Source organism: Berghia stephanieae, chromosome 14 (assembly GCF_034508935.2).
Source record: "Berghia stephanieae isolate SIO BIC M18660-M18661 chromosome 14, UCSD_Bste_1.3, whole genome shotgun sequence".
NCBI classification, from domain to species: domain Eukaryota; kingdom Metazoa; phylum Mollusca; class Gastropoda; order Nudibranchia; family Aeolidiidae; genus Berghia; species Berghia stephanieae.
This window is the reverse complement of record NC_088373.1, coordinates 19,474,506-19,487,005: the sequence shown is the minus strand read 5'-3', so window position 1 is coordinate 19,487,005 and position 12,500 is coordinate 19,474,506. Positions and strand designations below refer to the sequence as shown.

General features: G+C 35.0%; 4 protein-coding genes across 4 annotated transcripts in view; 3 read left to right on the top strand and 1 right to left on the bottom strand.

Annotated features, from left to right (window-relative positions):
- The window catches only part of LOC144959462 (uncharacterized), a 382,226-nt gene that overhangs the window by 186,526 nt on the left and 183,200 nt on the right, over window positions 1-12,500 (bottom strand). The gene's annotated exons all lie outside the window — the stretch shown is intronic.
- LOC144959463 (uncharacterized) overlaps window positions 1-12,500 on the top strand; it is a 189,690-nt gene that overhangs the window by 82,233 nt on the left and 94,957 nt on the right. The gene's annotated exons all lie outside the window — the stretch shown is intronic.
- The window catches only part of LOC144960044 (uncharacterized), a 23,079-nt gene that overhangs the window by 5,562 nt on the left and 5,017 nt on the right, over window positions 1-12,500 (top strand). The window contains exons 2-6 of the mRNA XM_078892992.1: window positions 5,419-5,517; window positions 5,788-6,120; window positions 7,736-7,866; window positions 10,112-10,343; window positions 11,848-12,066. Coding sequence (XP_078749118.1) covers window positions 5,460-5,517; window positions 5,788-6,120; window positions 7,736-7,866; window positions 10,112-10,343; window positions 11,848-12,066 — 973 coding nt within the window. The 5' untranslated portion in view covers window positions 5,419-5,459. The remainder of the gene's footprint in view (window positions 1-5,418; window positions 5,518-5,787; window positions 6,121-7,735; window positions 7,867-10,111; window positions 10,344-11,847; window positions 12,067-12,500) is intronic.
- LOC144959465 (uncharacterized) overlaps window positions 1-12,500 on the top strand; it is a 51,643-nt gene that overhangs the window by 36,084 nt on the left and 3,059 nt on the right. The window lies entirely within an intron of this gene.

Here is a 12,500-nt window from a genome sequence, read left to right as displayed (position 1 = left end):
TACAATAATAACGAAGATCGAGATACTTTTGAAGAATGGGCTGATAAATATAATCTGGCACACCTCCATGACGCAAAAGACAAACCATTATTATTAAGCGATCGCTAGAGAAGAGGCTACAACCCAGAACTTTCATCGGTGTCTTCCATACATCTACAAATCTTCCAGAAATATGTTGGCGACCCTATACCAAAATCACAGCACAATCCCCATTGAGGTAGGCCCAGTCATTAGACCCCACGAGAGCAAACCTCTACCCAGATTCAATTTTCGGAAGGCAAACTGTGAAACTCTTGTCAGAGATAAAAATCCATCACCATCGATGCAGTTCCCCAAAACTTCGACCAGCTGGTTAGGAGAATTGGCAAAAAACACATACCAAGGCCCTTAAAAAAATCCTATATACCATGCCTTCAGCAACACTGGAAGGAACTTTATAAATAGTATGTAGATCTTTACGAAACCGATCCATTTGCTGAAGAATTTGTCCAACTTGGTGAGATTTTAATTACTTCGATTGCCGAAACAAAATCAGAAAGATTTTAAAGAAATGATAACCAGCACGAACGTGACCCACAACAGCAAGTAAGCCTGGTCAACTATGAAAAAACTAATACAAAACACAACAAACAATCCAGTGTTGCAGTAGTGACACCAATCGATGTAGCAAACCAACTTATAAAAAATGTAAAACCAACTCTCAAAGAAAGTGGCAAAGTTAAGTAGCCCCTGTTTGCATCGAAGACTTGGAATCAGCTCTTGAACACTCCAAACCCGGTAAAGCGACTGATCTAGATTGCATCACTGCAGAAATGATAAAGTATTTTGGTCCCTCAACAAAAACTTGGTTACTAACTCTTGTCAACTACTGTGTTGAACAATGTAAAATACCAAAGCGTTGGCGTCAAGCACGAGTGATAGCTGTACTTAAACCGGGAAAAGACCCAAATAGCAGCAAGAGCTACAAACCAATATCCCTCTTATGCATACTGTACAAAGTGTATATACGCACAAAACTAGCTAGGATTTCCCAAATCGTAGAAGAACATCTGTCGGCTGACTATGCTGGTTTTTGTCCTGGAAGATCATGCTGTGACCAACTCCTGAACTTGACACACATGAGAACAAATAAAATACAGGCGCTGTTTTAATGGACCTGACATCTGCCTATGACACAGTAAGTCATTGGTAAATCGTTGGAGACTGAACCAAAAGGTTGCAAGAGTAACTCGTAACAAAAAACTAATTGCAATAATAAAATCCATTTTGTCAAACCGTCGCTTTTTTGTGAAAATAGTTAGGAAGAAATTTAGGTGGAGATCACAAATGACTGATTCCCTCAAGGATCGGTACGTGCACCTCACCTCTTCAACGTCTATACTAACGACCAACCTGAATTTAAGAATATCCTGATGTTTCTATATGCTTATAATCTGTGTCTTGAGTTCCAGGCCTCGGATTTCAAAACCATTGAGGAGAGTCTAACAGACGTCATGAAAACATTCTCTGATTTAAAGGACTCACTAAATGCCAACACAGTAAAAACACAAGCGTGTGCTTTTCATCTAATATACCACTAAGTTAACAGGAAACTGAACATCTCCTGGAATTGGAACATACTGGAGAACAACACATTCTCCGTTTACGTCGGTATCACCTTAGACCGCACATTGTCATTCTCTCAGCACACAAGGAAAACAAATGTAAAGATGGCCACAAGAAACAACCTGCTAAGAAGAATTGGCAAACACTACATGGGGACCAGATCTAAAAAAAAAGGACAACGGAACTAGCGCTCTGCATTTATCATCTGAAGACGTCTCACCAGTCTAGGCACGATCCTGCCATGCTAACAAAATTGACCCTGAGCTACATAACACCTGCGGAACATTGCTGGTAACTTGAAACGACTGCATTTCCAGTCCTCCATCGGCTCTCTGGCATTGCACCTCCCCACTTTCGAAGATCTACTAGGTCCAGAAATATATACGGAATATGTACCCGAGGCACCCCTTCATGACCTCAACTCAATGACAATTACACTGAAGTAGAGAAAGATCTTCATAGTGGAAGAAAGCATAAACCCAGACCATACAGCTGTATACAAACTTTCCATCAGGAGAGAGTGGGGAAAAATACAAATGAAGACTTTGAAGTTCCGAGAGAAGAACTGCCCCACTGACCTGATCTCCCCGGGAATGAATGGGTAACACTGAACAGAGCACGGACCAAACGGGAGAACAGCTGGAAACATTGAAAAGTGGGGGGTTGTGGGGATTAGCTTGTGAACAAGTGGATGCCCGGAGCTGACGATTGAGCACATCCTAAGATAATGACTGGATGGATTAAGCTGCACTGATCATGATCTAAGAATCTGCTCTCCAGATGCTGTGGAGTGGGTTCGGTGTCGGAGCAACAAGCATTGATGGTGAGGACGACTGCTGCTACTACTACTACTACTACTACTACTACTACTACTACTACTACTACTACTACTACTACTACTACTACTACTACTACTACTACTACTACTACTACTACTACTACTACTACTACTACTACTACTACTACTACTACTACTACTACTACTACCACTACTACTTCTACTACTACTACTAATACTACTACTACTACTACAACACTACTACTACTACTACTACTACTACTACTACTACTACTACTACTAAATACTACTACTACTACTACTACTACTTCTACTACTACTACTACTACTACTACCACTACTACTACTACTACTACTACTACTACTACTACTACTACTACAAAACATCCATTAGGGAAAACTTAGGCAATATATCATCATCATCATCGTCATCGAGCTTTGGGCCATTTCACGGAACGCCAATAGATGTTTTCGATCCATCCACTGAGGATGAAGTGAGGTCAGCCGTTTTAGATAGCCCATCAAAATATTGTGACTTAGTAGACCACATCCCAACTAGTATTTTTAAGACTTGTAATGAAGAACTGTTACCAACAATAAATAAACTTATAAATAATTCGTTGGTCTCCAGTAGTGTCCCCGATTCGTTTAAACGTGCCATTGTTTACCCTCTCCTTACCACCTACAGTAAAATCGTCACATTTGTTACGACACAATATACATTTTTTTCTTATTCAGATTTATTTTGTACACCAAAAGGATCTTTGTTTAATAAATAAGAATATAAACATGTTTTGTAGAGAGATTGTTTGAGTTTGAAATATCAATTTTTCTGCTGGGTGAGCCTACCATTTGGGAAAATACTGAAAATTATCGGTAAGGAGAGAGTTAAACCACTATTAAAGAAGTCCGATCTAAATGTAAACGAGCTGAAAACTACAGACCTGTCTCTAACATTCCACATCTATCTAAAGTGCTTGGACGACGCATTGTGTTAAATATAATTTTGTATCATATCCATCTGAATAAGTGAAAATTTCCCATCTACTTATAAATCACATCATCGCACTAAAATTGCTCTTTTAAAAGTATGCACTGATATTGAAAAAAATCATGTCTGTTTATTGACTATGTTAGACCTTTCGGCTGCATTTGACACCATTGATCCTGAGATACTTATTAACCGATTGGAAATTACTTTTGGAATAAGAGACACTGTGCTTAGTTGGTATAAATCCTACCTAATATCAAGATCTCCGTCGCATTTGATCGAGTGTGCAGCATCAGAAACATTTCCTCTAAATTATGGCGTTCCGTAGGTGTCTGCCCTTGGTCTGGTTATTTTTATTCTTTATACTCAACATCTTTCGGATAGTTTAGTTAAAATATAATAATGTATCATTTCTATGCTGATGACACTCAGATCTATGTAAGCGATATCCCTAGTAATATCCCATCATTGATTATCTGTGTTGAAGTTTGTATTAGAGAGGTTAAATGCGGGATGCAAATTGACAAGTTAAAGCTGAATAATGAAAATACAGAGGTGATGTTATGTTGTGGAAAAAGTGTTTTGAAAGATTCTTTTCTGAAGCTTACTCTAAATATAAATGGGTGCACAACTAACCCCTCAACTTGTGTGAAAAATCTAGGGGTATTGCTAGATCAACATATGACTCTGCAGGTACAGTTTGATTCTCTATGTAGAAGTTTGACAATGGGCTTAAAAAAGAATTGCATCTGTTAGACATTTCCTAACAAGAGAAGCAACGTGCAAACTAATAACATCTTTCTTGCTATCTAAGATAGATTACTGTAACTCGTTAATCTCGAATGTATGCCACGATAAAATATCACGCCTGCAATGTATCCAGAATACGGCTGCTATCGGGTGGTATCGAATCGACCACATTCTCGATGGTTCAATTCCGAGAACATCCTACTCGTTGTCACTTTTGTATGACCCGCATTGGTTACTAGTTAAAGTGAGAATCGAATTCAGATTAGCAGTATTGTGCTATACGTGCCTTAATTGAATAATTTTTCTACCTTTTTTGAGCTCTAAATCTTTATTCAAAAGAAAATTTTGGCTTATTTTTGCTGATTTAATTTAACTAAATTTACGAAACTGAATTTGTTCGATTTCCGAGCCTAACGACGCTAGCGTTTGTAAACAACAATGGCGTCTGAATAGAGACTATTCAATCCGAGTGAAGCTTTAAAAATTGTTATGGAGGATGGATCAGACAATGAAGAAGACGTTATTCATACATTTTCTGATGAAGAAGATGATAATTATGGCTTGGATCAATCTACAGTACCAGAATAATAAAAAAAAAAAGAATCGAAAATGACCCTCAAAATATATATCATAGAAAATGTCAATAATGGAATACTTAGAAAAAACCCTAAATATTTCGATAGATGAAAGCTGAATCTATTGGATACAAAAGACTGCTTATCTTTATATACATAAACAAAATAATTGAGAGGTCTATAAAAAAGGTCCAAAATCATGCGGCACAGTGGTGTGTCAGATTCTAGAACTCCGCGACTGCATTGAGTTAGGAAAGGTGATATTTAAACTGTAACACCGCAATATAGACAAAAATGACTTATAGCGAAATAAAAACTTTGACAGCATCTATAATATTGTTTTAAAAACAATAGCCGTCTAGTAGTAAAAGGATTTTATTAATTGATATGTGAAAATGCACGACGAAAGAAAATCACCCTGATTATCACCGTAAAGACTTCAAAACCCAAAGATCAAATTGTTTTTATCGTCTTGTGAATAAATGTATAAATCTAATCTGCTGTTCTCTGACAGGTTTACGTATCAATGCGATTGTTAATGTTACGTCACCCTTTTACCTTACGGTTTTCAAAGTAGCTCATCGTTGTGGCCAGCTTGGATGATACTTTACTTTTAAAGTAAATACGAATATTTATTTTTATATAAAATACAGTAAATCATAAAACTAATAATTAACTCCTTGTTTTTTTATCCACAGTATAATATTGTCATTCAATAATCAAGGCAAACATTTTGAGGATGATGTTTCATCTGGTTTTAGTTATTCTATATTATTTGGTTATCCGTGTTCACTCGGGTAAGATTATTGGCTACAATATTACCATTTAATCATCATCATCATCATCATCATCATCATCATCATCATCATCATCATCATCATCATCATCATCATCATCATCATCATCATCATTATTATTATTATTATTATTATTATTATTATTATTATTATTATTATTATTATTATCATTATGTAAGAATCCCACCTTTTTAAATTTGCTGTATTACATTCTTTCCCTATCATAACCTCTACCATTTTTGTCCATTAACATTTCTGTTATAATTTCAGACCCATGTTCCCCAAATCCAGTGGCAGAGGGATCTTCCCTGACCTTAACAAAATATGTAGATAGAGATGGTGAGGCAAATAGGAGATTGATTTGGAAATTCAATGCAGGTGTAGGTGGTATTATGCTATTGACAGAGTGCACGCCTGATGCCAACCCACAACAACAAAGTTCATTGGACCGAGATCGGTACTCGTGTGCGGTGGAAGATTTCAATTCAAATCAATACAAGTGGACAATGACTATACAAAATGTGGACAGACCATTGAGTCAGAGAACTTGGTCTTGGTATGACGGTACCAGTAAACTAGGAGAATGTGATTTCAACGTGTTCTGTGAGTATCCGGGTATATTTTAATTTATTATTCAAATCTATTATTTTATTATTGTTAATGTTATTATTTTATTATTATTATTATTATTATTATTATTATTATTATTATTATTATTATTATTATTATTATTATTATTATTATTATTATTATTATTATTATTATTATACTATTATGATACTATTGATCACGGTATTCTCATTAAACGACTTAATATAACTTTTGGCTTGTCTGGGACTGTCTTGCAGTGGTTTGAATCTTATTTAGATGGCAGAAAGCAACAGATTATGATTTTAGATAAACTTTCTCGTCAACATACATTGTCTTTTGGTGTTCCTCAAGGCTCTGTTTTGGGTCCAATTCTTTTTGTTTTGTATACTTCTCCATTATCTAATGTCATCACTGGTCATGGGCTGCGCTATCATCTCTATGCAGATGATACGCAACTTTATGCTACTGATAAAACTAAAAATCTCGAAAATATTGTGAAACGTGTGGAAGAATGTGTGACGGATGTGAAAGAGTGGATGGATGCAAACAAGTTGAAAATGAATGAGTCAAAAACAGAAGTGATGATTGTGGGAAATAGAGGGCAGTTGAAGGTGAATGATGGTCTTGAGGTGTTGATTGGGGGTGAAAAGATCAAAGTTTCAAAGACTGTGAAAAATTTGGGTGTCTATTTTGATTCAGAAATGAAAATGTCAGCTCACATTTCTGCTCTCTGTAAATCTTTATACTTTCAATTGAAGAAAATCAGTTCGATCCGTCAGTATATTGCAATTGGAACATGTAAAACATTGGTTGTTTCCCTCATTTTTTCGAAACTAGTTTATTGTAACTCGCTGCTTGTCAACTTGCCTCAGGCTTCTATTAAACAATTACAACTGCTGCAAAACAGTGCAGCAAGATTAGTTTTTGGCAAAAAAAATTTGATCATGCAACCCCTTTGTTGGCATCTCTCCATTGGTTGCCCATTGAAAAGCGCACATATTACAAAGCAGCGTGTCTTGTTTATAAGTGTTTGGTTGGTATAGGACCGGCATATCTCACAGATCACGTGGTCATGTGTAAATTTGAAAATTACACTTTAAGATCATTTAATGACCAAACGAAAATTTCGGAAAAAAGATCAAGAACAAAATTTGGTGATAGATCGTTTGCTTGTTTCGGCCCCAAGATTTGGAATGAACTGCCACGTGGTCTGAGGGAGTGCAAGTCTTTACCTACTTTTAAAAAGAATCTCAAGACACATTTTTACTGTATTTGTTTTTCTTGACTCTATATGAATCCTTGATTTGGCTATGAATTATTATTGTTGCTGTTGTTGTTTTTTTTTTTTTGTTTTGTTTTTTGTTGTTGTTTTTTTTCACTTAAAATTGATATTTATATTGTAAAGTGCCCAGAGCTTGTGTTTTACACGAGAATGAGCGCTATATAAATGTGTATTATTATTATTATTATTATTATTATTATTATTATTATGTTGATAATAATGATAATCATGGTGGTGATGATGATGATGATGATGATGATGATGATGACGACGACGACGACGATGATGATGATGATGATAATAAGAGGATTACGTTGATTTTATCGAAATTATGAAATATTACAGCATTTCAGTCAGCCCCCGTATGTACCAACATCATAATATTCAGTACTGGTCAAAATGTTGTATGGACTTGTGATGTCAACAATGTCTACCCTGAAATTGACTGTCGGTTTGAGTACAAGAAAGGAAGTGGGGTAAGTTGTACAAGACAATTGACACGGTATTTTTACTTCCCTATATACGGTCTACAAGTTCAAATTAATAAAAAGACAAAATATAATAACAAAATTTGTCATAAATAGCCAACATAAATTGTTATTTTTTAAACATATTATATTCATGAATACGAAAACAATTTGCTCGGAAACATTTCTATATTTCTTGTATTTCTGACTTGTTTATGATTCGACTATTTTGCTATTTTTGTTAGACTGAAATCCACTGACAGCTGTTTTTTTTTTTTTTTTTGATGTTGTTTTTTTATATGAATTTGGTTAAATGAGATTTATTGTGGAGATGAAATGATTAATGGTGGCTGTGAATGTAGGATTACAAGTTGATAACGGGTTGGGTTATTTCATCGGTGATAGACTCATAGGGGCTATGTGGTCTAATGGTAAAATGATGGCAATAATTCAGAAAGTGAGTGGAGCAGGCACTATTTTGATAATAACAAGAAATGAAGTAAGTAGGAAAGTGCCAGAAGATGACAGAAAATAATATTTCGCGTCCTTACTGGTACGACAACCCGGCCGGGTAGAGCGGTAGTGCGTGACTCCAGGAGTGCTGGATAGCTCATACGGTAGGCCAGGCGGAGTTGTCGTACCAGTAAGGCCGCGGGTTCGAGCCCCCATTGCCGCCGCGACATTTTTATTCTTCATTGTCTTCTGACATACACTGTCAAAAATTCTTGAATGTGAATTGAGATAGAAAACGTATACATTAATTTTTGAAAACCGAATTCAGAAATACAATATCGGTGAAAAGTGCAGCAACATTACAGAAAGTAATATGACGATGATCTTAACTTTTTAGAAAACATTAATTATGTCACCTTTTACATTATTTTCACCATAATTCTCCTCATCATGTAGCACACTCACATACCTATTTTGTTCCAGCGATTACAGTTAACACTTTACGGGATCAATAACACCACCGTTCTCTTTAATGACGCATCGTATTCTCTTTTTCATACTTGAAATGCACTTCCGAATATACTCAATGGCTATTTCCTCTCAGCATGAATAATTATTTCTCTCAAGGTTACGTTTGTGAATGTGGATCTTTGTCCACTATAAATCTTCTCGGTCAAAGAATTCCAAACTACGTAATTCATTGGATTTGGGTCGGGTGATTGAGGCGGCCAATTGTCTTTCTCTGTTCTGTTTGTTCTTTTGCTCGTAAGGGGTGAAGCATCATCTTTTGGAAAAAGAAATTTCCTTCCTGATGAAGGCGTTCACAAATGATTCACTTACAATAGATTTATATAGTTATCAGTATTGAACTTAGTCTTTGTTGTGTCAATGACGTTTTTTTGGGTCTTACCATCCATGAAATATCAACTGAAACCATTTTTTTCTTTAAAAACGATTTTGTTGATGATATAGCCTGTTTGTCATTTTTTCTGTCCATATACTACTTTGACGTTAGGACGTTTTTCTTTCACTTCTAATATAAAATCGTCTTCGTCAATGACCACAATCATTTTAACGTCTTCTGTAAAAAGCCTATCGAGTGAGTTCCTTGCTATTTCATTTATTCGTCAACACACGGGTAGGATATCTTGAAGTTCTTACCCTCTTAAATGCTTCGGAATTTAGTTCTTTTCCCAAGCTATTGTGCACAGATGTTCCCCAGTCGTCGCAACAAGTATCTTCTTTAGTGATTGGCAACGCACAAATGCCACAATAATTTGCGTCATCTTTTCTACCATATATTAAACATTTTAGGTGGTGCTACCATGTTGTATATTATCAAAAAGCGCCCATTTTATTATTTTGATATTTTGGAATTCCATTTACAAATGATAATACTATTAATAATGAAAATTTTGAAAATATGTTTTTATAACATTTTACAATAGAATGATATAAACCGCGGCGCGTTTTTTGTGACCTCGCATTTATGGAATGTCTCAATGTTTCCTTATTTGTTCAATGTGAGTGCCCATGTTTTGTATTTGTAACCAAGGGCATATTTGACAGTAGACTTGTAGAGCTTCATATTTATCGTTGCTTCTGTTATTGGTTTTTATCACTTATAAATACGTCTCAAGAGTTCTCGATAGATATTTATTTCATCGGAAAAGTTTGATCAAAGTATTTCAAGATATCAAATTTAGAGACCCATAATTACATTTTGCTTATAAAACGTGTATGTTGATATAGAATTATATAACTAATTCCATTATCAGTATCATCATACTCTCTTTTACAGACATGGAAATCCGTGACATCAGGTTATATAAACTCCAAGAAAACGACAGATGAAGCTAATAACCCACCCCGTACTGTTTACTACAACTACGAATGTGAATTGAATCTACCCATCAATCAGCTTAGTGGTGCTGGTTACTATGAATTTAGATTTACAGCATACATGAATTTGAAAGGCCAAGGATGGGATACATCAATGGAGAAGTCAGGTGTTCCTACAGTATTGAATCTGGGTATGTGGTGAATTATAATAACGGTAATAAAGTAGAAATACTCGAGTGTTAATATTAAATTAGGTAAAGATGAAGTTAATTCTTGGATAAAAGAATGTATTATTATTATTACTATTTTTATTATTATTATTGTTGTTATTATTATTATTATTATTATTATTATTATTATTATTATTATTATTATTATTATTATTATATTATTATTATTATTATTATTATTATTATTATTATTATTATTATTATTATTATTATTATTATTATTATTTGTAGTAGTAGTAGTAGTAGTAGTATTAGCAGTAGTAGTAGTAGTAGTAGTAGTAGTAGTAGTAGTAGTAGTAGTAGTAGTAGTAGTAGTAGTAGTAGTAGTAGTAGGGCTAGTAGTACTAGTACTATAATTCTTACTAAAATATTGATTATTGTTATAATTATTACCGTAAGTTGTAGATTCATAAATTATGATAACATTTATTGTGAAAAAAACGTTTGACAACAAATCACCCATAATATGTTATCATATCTAGAATCATTACACTTTACAAACCTTCCCTATCACCAAAAGGAAAGCAAACAAACAAAAGCGTTGGACCATTTGTGCTGGATGTGCCATATATTTGAGTAAATTAAAAATTAATAAGTTGCCAACATCTTGGACTTTGAATTCATAGGACTTCCACAATGGGAGCCAATGCACACGTGTTACAACAGGTTAATCATGTAGGAGACTGCATTGTAATTTATTTTTCCTACACTTCATAATTCTTCTCTATAACCCAAGACGTTTTGGACAGATTATAGCTATTCTTTGTGACTCCTTGATATTTTATTTTATTGGCTGTTTATAACAAGCACCACCTTTTTACATTACGCAACATGAAACTGGATGCACAAGGATAAGGTATTCATTCCATCAACAACTTTGTCCCGTCAATGAAAAACCGTGATCACGTCTTTTTATATCCGTCGACGTCAACATTCACCGCCTTAACACGATCTTCCTGTTCATGTTTATGGGATAATGATGTCTTATATTACATTATTTCCTCTCAATGTTCTTATATGTCAGTAAATGAGTTGTCATTTAGAGGCTTGAGTCCCATGTAGTCGGAACTTATCCCGGATCCATCAGCGTGAAACGGACAATAGGAATTGTTTGCTACTCAATTGATAGAACGCTATATTTCGGAAAGGAGTTTTCACCTTGTAGACCAGACCTAGCTACCCGATCGCTGCTGAGTGACACGGAGGTGAGGACAGAGAAAAAGAAACTCGACAATCCCATAATGCTATAATGCACGCAAAAATAAACGAAGGAAAAAAAGGGTAACCTTTCTTACATAGAAGTTTCCATGATATTTAAATTATATTTTTGATCTGCTTCGAATTCAAATCATCAGACTTTTATAATTTGTTCTGTATTCATTACTGGTTATTTCAATTCATTACTAAACGCATCTCATCCATCGTCTACTAATAATATATAGATGTCGCTGATTTCATTCCCCTGTGTTACCGGAAGTAGATTTGAAGAATTGCCCCAACAACGGAGATTCAACCCAGGGTTACATCAAAGAAGGGGACACAACTAGGACATGTCAGTGTCATCTGAAGAATTCAGGAAAACCTACAGGTGTACCACAGTGGCTGAATTCAACAGGAAATCTTGTTGGAAATGTAATCAACAATGGAAACACCTTATCTCTGCCTGTCATCTATAACCCTAATGGTGGGTGATTATTCCATATTTTATGTATGTGACAAATTTGCTCATTTTATCGTATGTGTTTATTTTAAAAAATGAATTGAGATTCTCAACCTTTTCAATGTGTTGCTTCGCTATGTCTAACCTGATCAGATATTTTTTTTTCCAAACATGTATTTGATTACAGAATATAATCTATAATAAATATTATATATTCTGGAAGGCTATAAAATATTTCGGTGAAGCGTGGCTCAGCGGTACGGTAGTACTTTATACAGGAAAGGTACCGGGTTCGATCACACGTCGCTGTGCTGTGTCGCCTTTAGCAAGTCCCCTCGACCTTTCTCAATTTGCGTGCTGCATTGCGGCTTACGCCTCCATTATTTTAGTCTTACCTTGAAAAGAATATAGAGACACGTTTTCACTATAGGAATAATAGAGGGAATATTAAACACAAC